This window comes from Engystomops pustulosus, chromosome 1 (genome assembly GCF_040894005.1).
Source record: "Engystomops pustulosus chromosome 1, aEngPut4.maternal, whole genome shotgun sequence".
Classification (NCBI taxonomy): domain Eukaryota; kingdom Metazoa; phylum Chordata; class Amphibia; order Anura; family Leptodactylidae; genus Engystomops; species Engystomops pustulosus.
In genome coordinates, this window is record NC_092411.1 from 248,243,554 (window position 1) to 248,265,469 (window position 21,916).

The 21,916-nt window shown below is 40.8% G+C and overlaps 1 protein-coding gene across 1 annotated transcript in view; it reads left to right on the top strand.

The window, feature by feature from the left end:
* FBXO8 (F-box protein 8) overlaps positions 1–19,772 on the top strand; it is a 34,851-nt gene extending 15,079 nt beyond the window's left edge. The window contains exons 3-7 of the mRNA XM_072123815.1: positions 2,083–2,393; positions 10,452–10,578; positions 10,675–10,793; positions 16,028–16,224; positions 19,130–19,772. Coding sequence (XP_071979916.1) covers positions 2,092–2,393; positions 10,452–10,578; positions 10,675–10,793; positions 16,028–16,224; positions 19,130–19,317 — 933 coding nt within the window. The 5' untranslated portion in view covers positions 2,083–2,091 and the 3' untranslated portion in view covers positions 19,318–19,772. The remainder of the gene's footprint in view (positions 1–2,082; positions 2,394–10,451; positions 10,579–10,674; positions 10,794–16,027; positions 16,225–19,129) is intronic.
* The last annotated feature ends 2,144 nt before the right edge of the window (positions 19,773–21,916 follow it).

Below are 21,916 nucleotides of genomic sequence, written 5' to 3' on the forward strand. Positions count from 1 at the left end.
TTTTTTTTTAAAGTGGTTGATTTACAGTATTTTCGGACTATAAGGCGCACCATCAATAAATGCCTGCTAAAACGTCTAGGTTCATATATAAGGCGCACTGGACTATAAGGCGCAACTTTGATTTCTGAGAAAATCAAAGGATTTTTTGTGCGCCTTATAGTCTGAAAAATATGGTACCTTAAGTGTCCCAAATCGCCCTTTTGCTTCACCTTAAAAACTTACCCTCATCACTTCAGCTTCTACATACACTTGCTTGTAGGTAAGGTGCTAGTGCGATGAAGCCAGAGTAGTAGCACCAGTTTCAGGAGTACAGAGATGAGTCTGATGCCGCCTAGACAAGTGCATGTCCTGGGCAAGGAGTGGGCTGGCTATAGGTTCCTGGCACAGGTTATAGTGCATAATTCGGGTCAGAGCCTCTTAGTATGTCCATGTGGTGCGCAAAGGGGATCACAATAGTTTCAGTAACCTGAGACACTCTATTGATCCACCCTAGAGCAGGGGTCACCTCTCTTATCTCATCCCAGCTAGGATAGTGAATGTAAAGCCGCCCCTATACCCTGCACAGTATGTTCTATTCCACAACGGAAATATGATGACTGTAGCTGAACGCAGATCACTCACTCTGGGACCAATGATTAGCAGAATTTTAATATTTCATCTTTCCGAAATGTGAAATATATTATGGATTATCAGCATCATGTCAGCAGGATCCAAGGAGAGGACACTTCAAAGATGTTTCTTGTACAGCGCGTACTCTGGAAAGTTTACTTATTGGACGGCATTCTTTAAATATTTATAGCCGACATCATCCTGCAGGAAACGCTGGAGCTTGATGTATTCAAGTCATCAGACATTGATTCCTGAGTAGACCCTTGATATTTAAAGAAGAATATCCTAAACCTAACCCCACACCTTCAGACTCCTAGACATTATTTGGGCTACATCGATTTCTCGTTTTCTGGTTACAGTCAGGATATAGGCCAGGAAAACACCTGATGTATAGGCTGAACGTATTCATAGGCACATACTGGCAGGTGGATCTACTGTTTTTGCCTCTCCCTGCACAGTTTGTGTAGAATCCTGTAGAAAACACGGGATGGAAAGATGCGGCAAGCTGTGTCTTTCCATCCTGCTGAGCAATGTATACGCTCAGCAGAGACCATAATAGCCTACGGGAGGCGGATGCGACAGTACTGCATCCACCCATGGCTTCCCCTGAGTGTGCACTCTGAAGGAGAACACCCTGAATATAAGCAGCAGCCAATCTCTGGTTATTTCCAACGGTGACTCCTCCTATTAAGGGGAGGGGCAAGACGACATATGAGCATACAGTGGGATACGTTGTAGCCCAATGTTACTGTGACATATCTTTAAAAAAGAGGGCTACAATGTGTGGTGAATGTAGCCTTACTAAGAGCAAATAGTTGTGTTATGGAAACTCCAGGAACAAAAGAGATTTACTGCATGTTCAGTGTATCATGGCGTTAAATGGAACTTTCTCCAACCCCTATTCTTTACATCATTCAATTGGTGTCACTCCAGTGTTTCTGTCACAGGTTGAATCTTTTCCCTAGTCCTTACCGCTCCTGACCAGGACCATCCGCCCGACAGTAGAAAAATCAGTAAGCATAGTTTTGGGGTCTTTTTAGTACACAATATATTAACAAGGGTCTACATAAGATGAGTGGTCCTTGGCTACAGCAATTAGCCCCACCCATCTGACAGTAAAAAGATAAAATTATTGACACTTATTACTCAGGAACGGCGAGGACTACAGAGAAAATTCCAAGTATAGCACAATCTGCAGAGTATTACCTATAAAGACTCAAAATTTGGAGTTGATGGAGGTGGTGAAAGGTCCCCTTTAAAGGGGATTTCCTACTATAAAAATGATGAAACTTAGAAGGACACCTGAGTGCTCCATAAGATATAATATAGTAAAGTATAACTAAAGAGTCCCCCGATGTGTACTTGGAGACCTCTGGGTAGCTCGCCATCTGATGATCTTGGGGTATGTGAAATTTTCATAAAATTTGTCATCTTTTGAGAATATTAAAGTAAAGATTTTTTCTTATCAAACAGGGATCACAGATGGGTCAAGGGCTCTGGAGAGTTGCAAGAAACCAGCAATTCCAGCAAGGATACCTAGATCCGAGCTTCTTGTCGGCAGAACATGACAGCAATATGAACCACCGGAGACACACACAGGGAGGCATCGATCTCTACCACCTACTGAAAGCAAGAAAAGCAAAAGATGAGCGAGGATTTATCAATCTGGAAATGCTGCCACCCGAGTTAAGCCTTACCATATTATCCTATCTCAATGCAACTGACCTGTGCCTGGCATCCTGCGTGTGGCAAGACCTGGCGAATGACGAGCTGCTATGGCAAGGGTGAGAAATGCGGGCGAAGGCTTATAGGACGGACGTATGGATGGGTTATGTGTGATGTGTTACTAAGCCGAAAGGTACAACTGCTCCTGTTGTATTCGGCAAATGTAAATTACAATTGGAAGCGCCCTACGTATCCACTAACTACCACTCACTGGTAAAATGACTGAATGCCATGCATTATAGGGGCAGATTTATTCACCGTGTCTTAAAGCAATGGTGCTGCACATGTGGCGTTTACATAGCATTATGAAACACAATTCAACAGTTGTGGAAAGGAGATTTGCCAAATTTCATTGCATTAACATTGCGTTAACATCGTGTTTATTGTAAACACATTATTAACGCAATGCAATTTGGCACATCTCCTCTCCACAACTGTTTAATAGCGTTTTGTAAAGTGTAATGGGAACACCCCATGTGACGGCACCCAGAGAGTGCAAAGTTATTGTGCCCTAAAACGCGGTTAAAGGACCTAAAGGGGTAAGATATAATGGAAAGACTTGCACCTGATTTTGGCTAACAGTAAGGTCCTTTCATACTTGCCGTGTGGGGACGTTTATATAGCATGCCAAGGAAAAGATGGAGCATGCTCTATTTACCCCCTGTTTACGGCCGGGCGCCGTGCTTCGCTATGGAGAGTGGAGGGGAGAGCAACTCCGGAATTTCCTCCCAAATTCTTACATAAACAACCCTGTAAAATCGGCCCTAATTCCTTTTTTGTGCTATTCCTCTTTATTGGACAGTGCAGTTGTATAGACTGATAACAACACAGTATAAGAGGGGCAATACTCTGCAACACTAGACGGACTCTACTAAACCTTACAGTCTCTGTGCATCAGGAGTCACAAGGGATTGGGGCGCGAAGCGGATTGTGGATATTTCAGTAACATTTTGTTATATCACCATGATCAGCCAGTTTACAGATACAAACAGTCCTTGGGTTGCTAATGTTACAGAATGGCTCTGGGGTCGTTACCGGAGCCCCTCCATGCTGAAGCAGCACTTCCCCATTTCACTGTGTGCTGAAACGTCATGTGCTGCAGTCAGATTACATCCGGCAGAGGTAGCGGGGGAAGTGCTGAGGAGCAGAGCGGAGAGTGAGACAGTGTGACAGTCTGCGATTCTGCAGCACGGAGGGCCTCTGGTAACACCTTCCAGAGCCTGTCTTACTCATTAATATAATTGTAAAAGTAAATTTTAGAAGGAAGAAGATTAGCGCAATCACAATGCATGGATCTATGAGTAAGTGTCCCTGGTTTATCATGGTGGATTTTGATGGTAGATTTCCTTTAACCCTGTTGTACTGACCTCCCATACTCTTTCCATTATTACCTTTATGGACACGTTGATAATTTGCGCCTATGAGGTAGGGGTCTGGTCTTGTAGTATTAGGAGGAGGTCCAGCGCTCTCATGAATGGGGAATGCTGGGAAGTGTCCAGTAACCCTCCATCTAAACATATTAACCTCCTCCTCATGGGGAGCGGATACATGTGAGATGTGGACACGAGATCAGATAAGCGCACGAAGCGAGTGCCTCCAAGTATCCGTGGACGGCTGCCAGGTCTTAATGTAAAAATCCTTAATCCGCCAATGACTGTTTTCTCTGCAGCTCTTATGTTTCTTATTGATGACATGTTTAGTTTCTCCTTCCATTTCCTCCTATTTTATGATAAAATATGGAAACGCTAATGACCCATAAATATGACAGGGCGCTGAGCGGACTGCGGGATATTCCCGGAAAATACCTTCCATGTTGTTTACGCTGGAGCCCTTGTAGTTCAATGACCTTCCTTTATGTATCTCTGGCCAGGATTAGATTACTGCTGCATTAACCTTGAGAGAGTCTTACGTGAACTTCGCTCCCGGCCTTTCATGTGATTGAATTGTACTCTCTGTTGTAGACGTCCTCGTAGTCTTGTAGGGACTGCACTTTGTATGTGTATATAACAACTCATCCTATTCAGAGTATTGTAGTACTAGAATTAAGCGCTTACATTTAGGGGGTCTCCCTGGTAAGACCATCTCTGATTGTAAGAATAGATACACACACCCTACTTCCATTAATGAAGACTGTGGGACTGACGAAGATAGTTAATTATCTACATTGGACCCGCAAAGTTCGGCTAGAAAAACATCCTGCGTGTCCAGATTAGCTGCAATGGGCCCCTTGTTCCTCCCATGACTGGTAGGACCCCCCAGCGATAAATTATCCTAAATAAGTTAGGTAGTTATACATTTTATACCTCCCCTGTTAGGATTCTGTGCTACATTACAATGGGATATTCTCCTCTCACAGTGATTGAGGTGACAGATTCATTATAGAGAAAATCTGATGTCAAAATCAGCCCGAGACACTTACTCATAGATACAGACACCGTGATTGTAGTAATCTTCTAATATTTGTTATCCTTCTAAAATAAACGTTTAAAATTATTCTAATGAGGCTGGTGAGCGCTGGGGTGTTACCAGAGCCCCTCCTTGCTACAGATTCACAGGATGTTACACTCCCTCCCCTTCTCCCTCAGAGCTGGCCCCTTTCCTCTGCCCGATGTAATCTCATTGCAGCACAGTAAGTTTCAACACAGAGTGGAAGGTGCTCCGGCACAGTGTAACAGCCTGAGAATTTAAAACACAGAGGGGATCTGGTAACACGCCTATACCTTCAGGCTCATTGTCATAATTTTAAAAGTTGTTTTTTTGAAGGAAGGAGCCCATGGATACAAAATATAGGAATATCACCACAGTCACGGTGCCTAGATCTATGAGTAAGTGTCCCTGGTTAATCCACTCCTCTCCCCACCCATGTAACCTAGAGGGAAGGCACAGACAGGAATTGCGACTCTTAATGGATTGTACGCCGAAAAACTGAATGATGCCCTCCATAGGGTACAGTAAAAAATAAATAAAACCAATGTCATAATATTAAGTAATCGGAGCATAAACTGTATATGCACATTAAAAATGTCAAAATGACGTACGTCTCAACCCTTGGCCTTTTGTGGTTGTGGTCTGCTCCTACACCATCTGACACTGGCAAAACGGATTGGACAAGAACGGAAAGTGTAAGGAAACTCCATCCATAGGAAACATTCAGTTGTGAGTTTATCCGTAAACCGGAATAACAAAAATAATGCACAATACACAGTTATAAGAAAATTAGGTAACTGGTGAGGGTCCGACCTCTGGGATACTCGCAGATCATGACATTGGACCCCCAGCAATGCAATGACGATGGTTCCCGATTTCCGTAATGGCTGCATCGGAAGTCGAGCATGTGTCCCGCTGCTCCATTCAGTAATATGTGTTGGAAATTGCTGAGCACAGCACTCGATATCTCCAGCAATACCATTCACTGGGGGAGATTTATCAGACTTGGTACAACCCCTTTAAACTGGAACCCCCACTAAGCTAAGATTTCCATATACTGAAGGATTTTGTTGGCTTTATTGCCATAACTGGCTTTTTTCTCCCATATTCCCTGTTGTCTTTGACTACTTAATACTCCCAACCTCTAGCATTTGTCTCACATGTTACATATTCCATTTTATTCTTTGATAAGGGGAGGGATATACAGGTTCACCTCTTATAGACTGATTTGCCTAGTATGGGATTTACTTTCCTTTTAGGTCTATTATGTAGGGTATGGAGCCAACACATACATCCTCGCTATCTTCACTGCTTTGCTTTAAAGACGTCTTGTGTTACTCCAGTGATAATTACACGGCACGATTCTATGGAAACTGAGCTCCACAGATTCTCCAGAGAGGTTTGTGGTTTGAAACTATTTGGGAACAGAGGTAGGATCCTAGGTAAGAACAGTGGGAAACTGTACTCTAAAAATACCCACAATATCTGAGAGTCGGACGTCAAAGGTCAATTATGCTGAGCTAGAAAGCACCAACGCTGAAGTGCTCGCCATGATTTTAGGCCACTGCTCCGATTACCTAAAGTGATTGATGGGGAAACATGAATGATTGGAATCAGATGTGACTTAAATACCACAATATATGGAGGACTTATGCCTAAGAATGCAAGAAATGCCCCTGGACGGGGAATAAAGGGGCACCTGATATCATCACTTGTAAGTTATGTATCTAACCTTAGAACACTCTACAATCCCATTATATTCACACAATATACGTATTCACACAAGTCCATGATGGAATAACAAAACATTTCTTCATATGTTAAAAAAACGTGAAAATGTCCAAAGAATATACAAATGCCCCATTTCATGTTACCTTTTACATTTCCTGTGATCCTATTTTGCCTCCTTAAATTACAGTAAAAATTCTGAAATGTACAAAGAGAATAAGTACGTGTGAGTATTCTGCTTTTTATTTACGGGGCCGATGTATCCAGCCTTGTGCACCAGGTTTTTGTTGGCACAAAAGGACCCAAAAGGTTGCAGTTCCTGGTGCATGCCAGAACATTTGGAACATTTTGGCCCAAGGTGCGCAGGGGACTAATTTTGATTAGAAAAATTTATTCTGCACCAAAAAACTGGTTTAGGTTCTAGCCGAAATCTACACCAACTACCCTGGACACCAGGTCCGGGTATCAATAAGACTGGTACACAATGAGTGATTTAAGAAACGGGTCTAATAAATGAATGGATCATGTGTTTTTTTTTTCGTGGATCCAGGACGACAGACTGAACAAAATGTCCCTGAGAACAAAGCCTTATGGTCATGTAAAGATAGGTCATCTTTCGTGGTCCAATTCCACCTGAATTTAAAAAAATAAAAAACACACACAGACCAGTGCTCTTTTTGCCATTTTTCTCCTATCCAGAAAAGATATGGCGGTCCATCCGGTCCAATTAGTGGTGCAAGCAATGTCAGTCGGGACCAGCAGTTGGCAGCTGCCGATGCTCATGGCAGAGACTGGGGAGGCTGCCAGGGCGTTTCGGGCTTCCTTCTTATGTCACATATCAAGAAAAGTAAAAATAATAATAATGAAAAAGAATTCTATCATGTCTTGTCTCATTTACCCCTTATATACACTTAGAAAACACAATAAAAATTATTAAAGGAAATTTATCATTTAAATAAAGCATGATAAACCAGGGACACTTACTCTTGGATCCAGGCACCGTGACTGTTACTAAAGGCAGTGGGGGTGTTATCAGAGCCTCTCCACAATAGCATCACATGCTGTTACACTGTGCAGGAGCGCTTCTCCCCTCCCACTGTGTGTTGAAACTTTCTCTGTTGCAGTGAATTTACATCAGGGAGGGTGGGGGGAGACAGCCTGTGAAGCTGCAGCACTTAGGGGCTCCGGTGACACCCCTAGGGCCCTTCTGCCTCATTTGCATAATTGTAAAAGTTGATTTTAGAAGGTAGGAGTAGGTCAGGTATAACAAATATAAGAATATTACAGTCACGGTGCCTGGATCTATGAGTATATGAGTAAGTGTCCCTGGTTTATCATGATGAGTTGAGATAACCAATACATTTCTATGTTTTTTTCTTTTATAGAGATGTATACAATTTGATGATTTACATAAAATATATATATTTATTTTTATTTTTTTTTTCTTGCCATGTGAGATTACCCAGAAGCCATTAGTTCCTAGTGTCCAGCGCTACCACTAGCCTCACATCTGATAACATGGAGCCTCCATGTAAATAAGAATCCACAATAGAAGAATAGAAGTCTCCTTCCCGTCTGTCATCGTTGTGCTTGGTAGATATTCACTCCATACATCACAGGACACCACTTAAATGTTTTTTTCTTGAGCTGCTGAATTTCCTACCAGACTTTATCTGCAGGTCTCCGAATGTTTGGACTCCTGTAATGTGAATAAAAGCTCTAAAAAGAATAATAATCTCTCTATAGACAATCGTCTGTTTTTACTGCAGGAGTCTCAACCTACTACAGAGTCCAGAGAATAGAAAAAAAGTCATTTCATGTTCAATCTATTAATCCTATCATTTGGGGTAAATCCAAGCAGTTGTTAATCCTCCTAGGCTCTCCATGTCCCATATTCCAACATCTGTTTTGGAGCCGCTCCCATTATTATGTCAGATTGGAGCGGCCGCTAGGATACCGCGTCCCTGTATCTTATTAGTTTGTGATGTGTTTGTTATTGGCAATGTTATATCTCCATTTCCTGTCGCGCTATCCAAAAAAAAGCGTATTTCGACATTTGAGATCAGACTTTGATCTATCGGGGGTTGGAATAATTTCCTGCAATTCTGGATCATTTCCACTTATTTTGAAATTGGATTCACAAGACTTTAGTTATTAATGTAATCTTCTAGTCTACCGGGAAGACTTTCATGAAATTATCCTTAACCTCATCCCAACTAATCCTAAAGGTTATAGCAAAGATTATGATATAGGGTCAAGGAATAAGAAACTTCTAGGTGTCTTCAGGGCTTACGTCGGCCAACATGGAGATGCCACAATGTCCATAGCCTTCAGAGATGGTAGCGGTGTCCTCATGAAGTTTTTGCTTACTTGCATCTGCTTGTCCTACAACTGTGCTCAAGGCTTACACCGGTTTTTGGAGAAGTTCAAAATCGCCCACAAGTAAAACCAGCATTCTGATAAAGGAGCTGAAACGTTGCAGTATGGTAGTAAAGTAATCCACTTTCTGTTTTCGAATCCATTGGAGTGCTGCCATTTTTTCTCCCTAGTCTAGTTATAGCATTGGTAAATTTCTAGCTGTACCGGAACATACCGAAAAAGCTACTATACGCGGTCCAGTTGACGGACCTAGCGTCCGGCTTAATAATGAGGGGGGCGTTCAAAGCACTCCCCTCTCTTCAGCTTCTCTCGGGGCCACCACTCCCACACCTGATGCTGGCGGTGACTGCAGTCACCGCCTCCTCAGACTGCCCCCTCATGAATATGCTGGACCGCCGGATGCTAAGTCTGTCGATCAGACCACTACGGACCTCAGTGTTTCACAGCTTTTCTATAAGTTCTGATAAAGCTAGAAATTGAACATGCTATAACTGTGGGAGGGCTAGGGAGATTCTTCCTTTATACTGTGCAGCTAGATGTTTTATTGAGCTGACAGGTCCTTTATAAGGATTAATCAATTCCTGGACTTCTATTGATTGGTGCAGATGATCGTTCGTTTGTTTTTTGTTTTGTTTTTTTAAACAGTTTTTAAACACTAATTCTTTATAAGCTTTCTACATATACCTTTCCTGACTTTCATTTTAGAGAATACTCAGTTTTGGTTATAGGTAAATGAGCTATGGCTGTGGCCATGTCCGTTTTCTTTACTCTAAGCTACTCAGCACCTGCCCTTGCCACATTGATTGAGAATCTTATTTATAAAACTTAAAAAAAATGGACTTCAAGGGGTTGTCCAGGAATGAACATGGTTTTATACACAGCTGGGAGGGATTTAAAAATAACAGAGTCACCAGTCACTGCCGGTTTACAGAGGCCAGTGCTGATTAGTCAGATTAGTCAACTTAGGAGGCTGAAAGAAGTACCATCCAGTGTGGAGCGGTCATAGCCTCTGGATAAGCCGCCCTGTATTGTCCTCCTTCCCCACACTACTAACATGCTAGTATGCTCAATAAAAAAAGAACATGATTCCACAATTGGGGAGTCGGTGCCGTCCTTTCAATACTTAATTTTCCCTGTTACTAGATATTTATAATGGACTGAACACCGCACTTTTTTTTTTTTTTTAGATTCTCATGAGCCAATCCCAATATATTTCAGCACGTGGCGATTACTCCTGTTGTAATTTGATTGTAAGTCTAAGTAGCGCCACTCGTCGCTGTAAACGACGGATTTGTGGTCTGTTGCTTGCGGCCCATGGGTCATTATTGTGTAAGGTCCGTTAACACGCCAATGAGGCAATAGGGACTGGCAGAGCAGCACACAGGGGCAGGAATAGACCCTACATTGAGTGTTGTGGGTGAGGCGTTTCCATTGAATCCACGGCTGTGTGTATGAGCCCCTAGAAATGGATTTGCTATCCGTAGACTGAATGGATAACACATAGAGAAGAAGAAAGTCCATGAGTGTGAGAGCCGAGCCTGTGTACCTGTTTTCCTCATATTGCTTTATTTTACATTCTTCAGGTTATGCAAGTCCACCTGGGGCCATTGTTCCATCTACAATAAGAGGCACCCGCCAGGATTCTCATATCGGAATCTCTACATGCGCTTGGACGAAGGAAGTTTAACTTTTAACGCTAACCCACATGAGGTAACAGAGGGATCACATTGCTCCAAAGAAAGGAATTTTCAATACAATTCTGAGTTTTCATGAAATGTGGGGATTTTTTTTTTTTTTCTCTTTTAGGGGATTGAATATTTTTTATCCAGGGGTATACTTGATGACTCGCCAAAGGAAATCGCAAAATACATCTTTTATACCAGAACTCTCAACTGGAAGAAACTACGGATATATCTTGATGAAAGGTAGGTGGGGGGGGGGGATTTATTGCTATTTCATACCAGGAAGAATCCAAGGCATCCTCCCTAATACTTGTTGGGTTATAGCAAAAGGGTGAGGATTCTTCTAAAACCTGGACATATATTGAAGTCTTTATTAAGGTTTCAGTAAATACAGAATATTTGCAGCAGTTTTTTACCTGGGGTCACTGTCTCCAGTCACTCCCACCTGCCTGTATGTCGTATATCTCATTTATACCCATGTCTTAAGGATGCATTAGATCTTTACATGAGTTTTGTTTCTATAAATGGAACATCTCAGATATAGGTATGACATATCCGTACAGTACTTCCTACACAGAAAACTGAAGAAGCAGAATCTGATGGGAAGAAGGGGAAACTGTAACACTCTTACTTTTACTGCAGGAGTCGTGGACACCCTCTCCAACCATCTACTCCCCGGTCTTAAGTGATTAAGTCACATTCATTGTGCATGTGATGTTTAGGCCAGTCTCTAAACACAAACATGACAGCCGATGTCATGGATTGGCCATGATGTCCTCGTGTGCAATGAATGTGATGTATCACAGGCAACCGATTGGAAGCGGAACTGTTGCCAGGGACCCCCTCCGTAGGGATACGTATAACGGCTTCCTCTATTTTGCCCTATTTATTCTACTTTCTTTAATTCTTCAGTTTTCTGGAATTTCACTCTAAATCTTTTAATTATTGTAGTCCATAAATTGGCCATGTGCATTTACTGCCTGAATAATAATCCCTAATGTTCATCAAGTGATTCAGCATTTTTTTTACTACTTGCTTTAGTGCTGTCTGCAGACTCTACAAGATTCTTTGTTTACATGCATGAGCTCTTGAATGGGAGGAGCTGTAGCATGAGATTTTTTTTTTTTTTTTTTATTTTTATTATGAAAAAATATAAATACAGATCAATCTTTATAACATTATATCATGTGCACACCAAGGTGAGACAACTCTATTTACTAATTCCAGCCAATTTTATACATTTTTAACCCCCCTCCCCCCTCCCACCTCCCAAATGGCAGGACATGTAGCAGGAATAAATAAAGTAAATAAGGGCCACCAATGCAATTGGTGATCCAGGTACTGACATATAACAAAATTTGTTCACACCTGTTACTCAAATAGCTTTCTCTCGTTATCCTCTAAGTTTTCAATCCATTTCCTCCACTTTTTCCAAAAGCCATTCCTCTTCCCTTTAGATATATTATGCCTCTGTTCATGTTTCAAAATTTTTAATGTATATCTTAACCACATAGTTAGGTTGGGTACTTTTTCCGACATCCACATAGATGCAATTATTTTCTTGGCAATTAATAATAATAACAAAACTTGGTATTTATATATTCCAAGTTCTTGGGGATCTTCTAGGTACCCCAATATACATAGCTTAGGTTCCAATTGGATCTCTATTTGGAATATATCCGCGATCTTATCTATAACCTGTCCCCAGTATCTGTATAACTTGGGGCATCTCCACAGCAAGTGGAATATGTCGGCATCTTCTCTAAGACATTTTGGGCAGCGTGAGTCATTTCTACTTCCGATCCTTTTCAATTTTTTAGGCGTCCAATACACTCTGTGCACTATAAAATAGTGTGTCTCTAGAAACCCAGGATTAGATGAGATTTTTTGCATGTTCTTGTTCATGGAAATCCACCCTTCTTTTGTAGTATTACCAATATCCTGTGTCCATTTTTCCCTACTCGTGATGGGGTGTTTCGCTACTTCCCTACTTTGAAGGATCTTATATACTACCGATATAGTTCCTTTTATTGATGTTCTATTTTTTAGAGCCTCATATATTGCTGATTCGCCCGCTTCAAAGTCTACGACTTTTGCATGTTTCCCTATAATTGACACCAATTGCAGGTACCTAAATTCATCTCCGACCCTTTTTCCCAGTTCTTTTTGAAGACAATCTAGATTTTTCATCCTTCCATCAATAAATAAATCCCCTATTGTTCTTACTCCTCTATTCTCCCAATAGTTTCCTTCCTCTGATACCAGGGCCCCATCCAGATGTTGATTGGCCCATAATGGAGTAGAGGGTAGCATCCTAGTTCGTCCTTCTATTTTTTTTATCATGTCCCACACGTATTGGATTGTCCTTAGTGTAGCCATATGCTTATCAATCCCAAAAAGACCAGCCTCTAGCAATTGGAATACATCCTTGTTCTTCATAACTGGGTATGCAGCTAAGATCAATTTTGCCATCTTTTGGTCATGCCATTTGACCAATTGTTGCAGTTGGGCTGAATAGTAGTATGATCTCATATTTGGGAGCCCCATACCTCCCTGCTCTCTCGAGTACTGCAAATATTTTTGTTTGATCTTAGCTCGTTTCCCTTGCCACACAAATTCACCTATTATTTGTTCTAATGTATTAAAGATAGCATTTTTAATCCACACCGGGCAGTTAATGAATATGTACATAAGTTTGGGTAGTATCGCCATGTTGACCAATGCAATTCTCGCCGTGAGCTGTATAGGTAGTTTTTTCCACATTTTTAACTTAGCTCTAATTGTATGGATGACTGGGATCACATTAAGTTCCACATATTTATTCATATCTCGACTCACTCTGATACCCAAGTATTTAAAATTGTCTTCTGAACCCAATACTTTTAAGTCTGTTTTTGGTAGGTTATTTATGTTGTCTAGTGGGAGTATCATGGACTTGGTCCAGTTAATATTTAGCCCGGAAAATTTTCCGAAGCGGTGTAAGATTTCCATGACTGCCGTCAAAGACTCCGCGGCGTTGGACAACAACAATAATACGTCATCGGCAAAAAGCACGATTTTTTCCTCAATTTCCCCAATTTGGATGCCCTTCACTCTCTCCTCAGATTTTATTATTAATGCCAGGGGCTCAATCGCCATGGAAAATAACAAGGGGGATAGGGGACACCCCTGTCTTGTGCCCCTGTAAATATCGAAGCTTCCGGAGATCTCCCCGTTTATCTCAATTTTTGCTCGTGGTCTATTATATAATATCTGGACCCATCTAATGAAACCCTGGCCAAAGCCAAAGTTTTCCATTATCGCCCACAGGTAGTTCCACTCGACGCTGTCGAATGCTTTGACAGCGTCGAGGGACACCACTGCTCTATCATGTCCCTCCACATTCATACATCTCTGGATGTTAAACATAACCCTCCGAAGGTTCATGGAGGTAGATTTCCCGGGCATAAACCCGTTTTGATCATCTGATATAATGGATGTTATAATTTTCCTGAGGCGCTCAGCTAAGATTTTTGCGATTATTTTATTATCAAGGTTGATCAGGGAGATTGGGCGATATGATCCTGGATCTAGTGGATCTTTGTCCTGCTTTTTAATTAGGACAATCAGGGCCTCGGACATAGACTTTGGCATTTCCCCTGTGTAAAAAATATCTTGTATGACCTGATATAAATGGGGAATAATTAAGTCTCTATATTTAATATAGATTTCCGCGGGGAGCCCATCTAATCCTGGAGCTTTACCAGTTGTCATATTATTAATGGCCCATTTTATTTCCTCTTCTGTTATAGGTAACTCCATAAATTGTTGTTCTTCTATTTGGAGTTTGGGTAGTTTAATTTTTTGTAGGTACTTTTCTAACTCTCCGGGGGGGTATATTGCTTTTGTATTATATAAATCTGCATAGAAGTCCAGAAAAACTTTACTAATACCTTCATTGTCTGAAACTATACTGCCCTTTGGATCCCTTATGGCTGATATGTAGGAGGCTTCACTTTGGTTTTTAACCAATGCGGCCAAGATCTTCCCTGATCTACTGCCTTCCGAATAAATTTTATCATTGGTTCGTGAATGGATCTTTTCTACTCTTTGTTGTATTTCTATTTCATATATAGCGATGGCTTCTTCCCATTTTAATTTGTGTGTTTCACTAGGATTGTTAAAATAACTTTGTTCACTTTCCATGACCATTTTTCTTACTTCTTCTATCCGTGCTAGTCTTTTACCCTTTATAATTTTACCCTGTTGTATCATTAGTCCTCTAAGAAAACATTTAAATGTGTCCCATATAACTCCCCACCCACCCCCTCTACTATTGGCTTCAAAAAACCCTTGAATATTATTATGGATATACCTGTGATCTGTGATAGAGTTAATAGTGTATGGGTGTACCCTATTTCTTACCTTTTTTAATCTACCAACTTCCATTTGTACATGTATTGGGAGGTGATCTGAAAAACCCCTCACCCCGTGTGTAATTTTTTTGACGTGTGGTAGAATAAGCTCATTTCCCAATACATAATCTATCCGTGAAGATATTTGGTGCGTTTTAGAGTGGCATGAAAAGACTTTAGCGTCTGGGTTTCTATCCCTCCATATATCTATCCATCCAACTTCTCTTGTGAATTTATACAATATTGTGTCCCTTGCTACCTCTCCTAATTTCCTCGCCCTAAACCTATCTAATTTCTCCGACATCACCATATTTAAATCGCCCAGCAAAATCATCGGGCACCTGTCAAAGTTTATACAAAAGTTATTAAGTTTAATCAATACTTCCAGTGAGGAGGGTGGTGGGATATATATTCCTGCAATAATTAATTTGACTCCATATAGAGTACAATACAAGAACACATATTTACCATTATCATCTATCCATTTATCGTGGATCTCAATTTTAATGTTTTTATGTATAATTATGGAGACACCTCTAGAGTATTCCGAGTGCACAGAGTGTAGTAGCATGAGATTTTGACTCATCCTGCTCCCTCCTCTTCTCCTCTCCCTGTGTCTGTCAGTGAGGACAGAATGTAATAAAAAAAAGACACAATGAGTGATGCCACTAGGAGGGCTTTAGAGCAATGAGAAAGAGGACAGCATGGTGAGAGCAGGGAAAGGCAAAGGTACAGGCATATATACATGCTGAGACATGTCAAGTGGAAGAGATTTATTGATAAGGGGCCAACCCCTTTAACATTAACGGGGCTTGCTCACTAAAATGTAACACTTGTCCAGGTTACTAAAGGAGGACAATAAATAAAATGTTTTGACGAATACAAAGTGGTTGAAGTGGATATAGAAATCTAAGGCTGTGTCCATAACTCTATTAAACTATGTAATAGAAGAGCAGAAACCTAGAATAGATGGTAAACTGAAGATGGTAGATGCCACACAGCCTTTTGTTACATTTCTGCATTTACCAATGTTAACAAATGATTCGGCTTATTTTATTCATTTGGTTGATTTTTTTCCCCTAGGAGAGATGTATTGGATGAACTTGTGACCTTGCACAACTTCAGCAATCAGTTTCTACCAAATGCACTGAGGGAGTTTTTTCGGCACATACACGCCCCCGAAGAACGAGGAGAATATCTTGAGACACTCATCACAAAATTTTCACACAGATTTTGTGCTTGCAACCCTACACTAGCACGAGACCTCGGTCTAAGCCCTGGTAAGCCCGGAAAAGGAAAATCCAAAAAGTTGATACTTTCTTTTTATTTTATTTTTTTAGTTTATTTGAGAACATGCTCATTATGTATGATGCATCATGTAAAAGGAGATCTGGCCTGAATAAGAGTTTCCGAAAATCTTTTGGTCTTACTGAGAATTTCTACTGTAGGTGTTTGTATTAAAACAGATATGAATGTGGAGTCTTTTTACTCTGCAGATGTATGGGTCTAAAAGTTAGGGCTCATTCACATGGCCATGTTCTCGCCCCGGATCGGATCCTGGGCGTGCACAGGGTCGCGAGGGGGAGGGGTGAACACTCTTCACCCCTCCTCCCTTTAAAGGCAGATGAGCGGCCACCCGATGCAGTGATTCCCTGTGCACTGTAATCGGGAGCCCTGAAGGACTATGGGGCCGTGATCTGGTCACAAATCATGCAACCAGATGATGGCACCCAGTACGGCCATGTGAATGACCCCCCTACTCTGTTCTTGTTCTGAGATTTGCCAGATTCACAAAATACAGGAAATGCTCCTACTGCCATTTATCAGTTGTATCTAACCTAAGTCGGTGATTTTACACATACATACAGGAAAGTACTGGGCACTGTCCTTGACAACATAGTGTAAGTTAATCCCCAAAATTGGGTTGGAGAGTGTTTGCCGGTCAACATTTACTGCTACTCTCTACCAAGGCTGAAGGTCTCCTCTACGAAGGGTATCTGCACACAGTGATTATTGCATCAGGAATTTGAATCCATGTGTGTCAGCCATAAGTAGAAGCTACACAGAGAATAGGTAATAATAAATAAAATAATGATTCTTTATTTATATAGCGCACACAGATTACACAGAGCTTGTCAGATTGGTCCTTGTCCCCATGGGGCTCACAATCTAAACAACCTAACAGTATTTTTTAGAGTGTAGGAGGAAACCAGAGGACCCTGAGGAAACCCTTGCAAACTCGGAGAGAACATACAAACTCTTTGCAGATGTTGACCTGGGTGGGATTAGAACCCAGGACCCCAGCACTGCAAGGCAGAAGTGCTACCCACTCAGCCACCGTGCCGCCCATAGTATAATAGAATGATCCGTATCTTGCAGATACACCAAGACTTTTCTTACTTACTAGGCAAGTGGCCAAATCGGAATTCCTTGTCATGTAATGTAAGGACCCTAAACAGATTTATAGTTGACTTACAACAGAAATAAAGTGTTCAGCCAAAAGTAGTCCACTACCACCATACATCAGGAGCATCAGTGAGACCGATACTTATTACTTTTAAAACCAACACTTAGTCTATTATCCAACTTTTTCTCTACCGGACCTCAAAAATAGAGAAATATTGTTCTTTATGTTCTAAATAAAATGAGTATTTTACATTTGTGTATTGACCACATATTAGTCTATTCTGTTTCAGTAGTGCAGGAATTACTTCAAGTAGAAACACATGGAGACGGACTGTAGTGTAACATAATGTAATATATAGTCCAGCACATCCCACAGATCTTCTTCTGTCACTAGGCCAGGTTTGGCAAGCAGTAATTCATATCCGATTGTGTGGATGCGAGTATCATAAGTCATGGGGTTTTGATTGTATAAGCCATAATGTTCCTGGTACTGCCAGACTGTATACACTCCACAGGTTTATTGCATTTTGATTTAGTACAAGTATTTTCGGTTCTCTGTCTTTTTCCTGTATTTTTGTAGTTGAATGTCCTTGTGTCTATGTCATGTCCTCTGCTGACTTGTAGTAAAATAAAACTTTTTACATAGTTATGTGTTTGCTAACACCTGAGCTTAACCATAGTCGGGTTTTCTTTAAATTTAACTTTTTCACTATTCGATTAAAAGTATATAAGAATAAATATATCATCATATATAATATAATATAGAATAAGTATATAAGAATAAATATATCATCATATATAATATAATATAGAATAAGTATATAAGAATTGTATTGGCTCTTACTATTTGCCAGTTTGGAGCATTTTACTTACATTGCAAAGTGATATGCAAATAAGTTTTCCAGTTTGGGACAAGAAAACCAACACCTCTTTTGCCACCTTGTAAGGCAGCCCCCTTAACCTCAAGCATGACCTGATTGTGTGTCTTCTGTACAGTGTAGGGGAACCGGTTTAGCTGAGTGAGCGGCTTTTGACTAGGGTCCGGAGGGAAAATTTATGTTCATATTTCCCAGAATGCCCTAGTGAAGCATCAATGGCTAGAAGTCTCCACAACCCTACAAGGCAGTCTTAATTGACAAACACTCCATAAGGAGAACTCTTACTACTTGACTCTGGTGCAAAGTAATACACACTTCTGCTGTGCCAGATTTATCCGTGTCTGATGCAAGATAATAAATCTGTCTAATCTCAATGAGGGCCCTGCCCTCAAGAGCATGAAATTTATGAATTGAGGCCACAAACACTTTTGGCAAGTCCATGACCCTTAAACCCTTTCACAATGGACCAATGTATGTTGGACGGTCATAAAGCGCACCCTCTCCATAAGCGGCTGTGTAATACTGCTACGGCCTAGTCCTAGTATAAGACTGTCTAGTCGTACTCTGCACCTCCTATTAGTTTGCTTACTTTATACCAGTATTTTTGGCGCACAGACCTATTTGGCACGAGGCAACACCCTCTTTTCACAGGCCACACATCTTTTGTCCAGCCGTCGTAGGAGAGCTGGAAAACTCTCTAAAACCCTTTATAAATGGTGCAAGTACAACAGAATCCTGTGGTAGACAGTTAATAACTGGGAGCTTTCCAGCTGTTTACACCGAGATTATCCATAAGATGTGGTGCGAATGTAGTCTTAGTATTGGTTCCATTTCTTGTTTTTTTTTTATCTTGTACATTATCTGTTTTCTATTTTTATTAATACATGCTTTTCTTTTCTAGATGCAGTGTACGTGCTCTGCTATTCTCTGATTCTTCTTTCCATCGATCTGGCCAGTCCTCATGTGAAGAACAAAATGTCAAAGAGAGAGTTTATCAGAAATACACGTCGTGCTGCTCAGAATATTAGCGAAGAATTTGTAGGGCACCTCTATGACAACATATACCTTGTCGGCCATGTTGCTGTGTAGTAGCTGAACTCTCGTTTCTGAAATATTAGACTACTACTTCTACTACAACTCTCCAAAGCGTTAACCCAGTTGGCAAATATGGGGTTAAGATAGTGCTGGTCATTCTAACCTCTGTCTACACTCTAATGATGTGTTCTGTCATTTCTTAGCAATCTACTTTGAATAGCGCAAGGTTCTTTTCCGAATCATTTTTTTTATGACTAGATTTGCTTATCATGTCTCGCACATAAGGGTGCCATTAGACTGACCTAGCCATTAATGACTGTTATACTGACATTACAATGTAGGCCTTCTTCAGGGTGTTGGATCTAAACACTAGATTTTGTTTTTTGTTTTTTTTGGAAAGCATTTACCAATGCATTTTGTTTTTTAATATCTTGTAATTTGTACATACTAAACTAAAGAGATTTATAATCCTAATATAAATATTAAATATGTAAAGTATTTTAACTAAAGATTCTGCGTTTGGTGATTTTTACAGAGTGAATGTTGCATTTTTGATCAATCCAAAAAAAGGCGGAGCGAATGTTTGTGATGGGTTCACAATTCCATTTACTATATACAAAAAAGGTCTCGGCGAAACCCATTTACTGCTTGGCTTAAACTGACACTTAAATTAACTCACACTATCTAAACATATCTTTGAAAACTGCTAATATACATCTATCCCTATATTGTTCCTATCCATGTCTGAAAATGTCCACGGTCTGTTTCTTAGGTTGATGTATAATGAAGATGACCCCATGTGAGTCTGATCATCCTCATTCCCCTGAGCTGTGTCCAGCATATTCATGTTCTTCCTGCTCAGTTGCGACTCCAGCTCATTCCCCCTCACTTGGGGATGACAGGGATGCTGGCTGTGTGACTCACTGAAGAGAATTCCTTAGAAAGGGGTGAGCTGATTTCTCTGAAGTCAATCACATACAATCAGCATCTCTTTCAACCCCCTCATTCACCCCTCCCTTATGAATTCTTTCTAATGTGTCACACAACCAGCATCCCTCACAGAGCTGAATTTACTGGGCTGAAGAGGAAGCAGACCCCTGTCAATCAGGAAGCTGGAGGCACGGCTGAGCTAGAATTCTGTCCCTTAAGTGGATCCCTTTTTCCCAAAGTTTGGAAACCACCATCGATCTATAGTTCATCAGCTTCATTACATAAAATGATCCCTTCTATGTGATTGCTGTGCATTTCACTTTCCGTCTGTTTGAGACTTCCGTACTCAACCATTTCTTACCAACGTGTCCCAGGCCGGATAGAAGGACAGCAGTGTCCCCATTGACTCCCGCAACAGAGTAAATGAGGGGTAAAATTCACCCCATATATGGAAGATGTTTGAATGTTGTATTTAGCTGGAAGTCCATTAACCTCTGCTGGTTCAGCCTTAGGATGGAGCGATTGGGCAATTCCATCCCAATAATATTCCGAAGTCATCTATTAAGCAACCATTGTTTTTTTGCAGTGTGGACAGGTAGAACTGGCTGAGTTACAAGTCAATTTTTCTGACCTAAATAAAGGTCAACCATGCAACTTTCAGAATATACAACAACCTCTACAAAACTATATTCTCTCTAGTAAGTATATGAATATACTAAACTACTATACTAAACAAATTCTAAAATAATAATATGATTATTTGCAGGCAGAGCAGCAACAGTGGACTAGATTGTGTCCAGCATATTATAGAGCAGAAGGAGCTGAGCAGATTGTACAAAGTGCCCCATCTGCAGTTAACATGTTATTGAGTAAGAGTAGTTAATCAGATTGTACACAGTGCCCTTTCTGCAGACTGCATGTCATAGAGCAGAATATTATAGAACAGGAGGAGCTAAACACATTGTATGGAGTGCCCTATCTGTAGGTGGCATATTATAGAGCAGGAGGAACTGAGAAGATTGTGCATAGTGTCCTCTCATCAGGCAGAATATTATAGAACAGGTGGAGCTGAGCAGATTGTATACAGTGTTCTATCTGCAGGCAGCATGTTATAGAGCAGGAGGAGCTGAGCAGATGGTACATAGTGTCCTACCTACAGACAGCATGTTATAGAGCAGGAGGAGCTGAGCAGATAGTATATAGTGTCCTATCTCCAGGCAGTATGTTATAGACCAGCAAGAACTGAGCAGATTGTATATAGTGTCCTATCTGTAGGCAGCATGTAATATAGTAAGAGGAGTTGAGCAGATTGTATGTAGTGATCTTTCTGCAGGCCACATATCATATCATTACCTGTCTTTTACAGTACGTGCAGTTTTGCAGCTCACAGAACCACAAGTCTGATGAGATTTAAAAGATTCCAGCAGCATATTTCTAGCTATTATAGAACACAAGATAGGGGCTTCTGAAGTGACACTACTCGTGTAACCACTAAACTTGACTCATCTCATGTGAAAATGGGATGAGAAGAGTCATATTATCCTGACTTTGAGGGAGATCTTTTATAGGTTAAATTTGTGAGATTTCATATAAAATGGGGAATTCTAGAAAGGCATGTCATACCCTTCCAGAGGAGGCTGTTAGTTTAATGAGGTAAAGCCTGGTGACAGGTTCCCTTTAAGTGTATAAAGACATGTTATTTAGAATTATTTCCCACTTTATA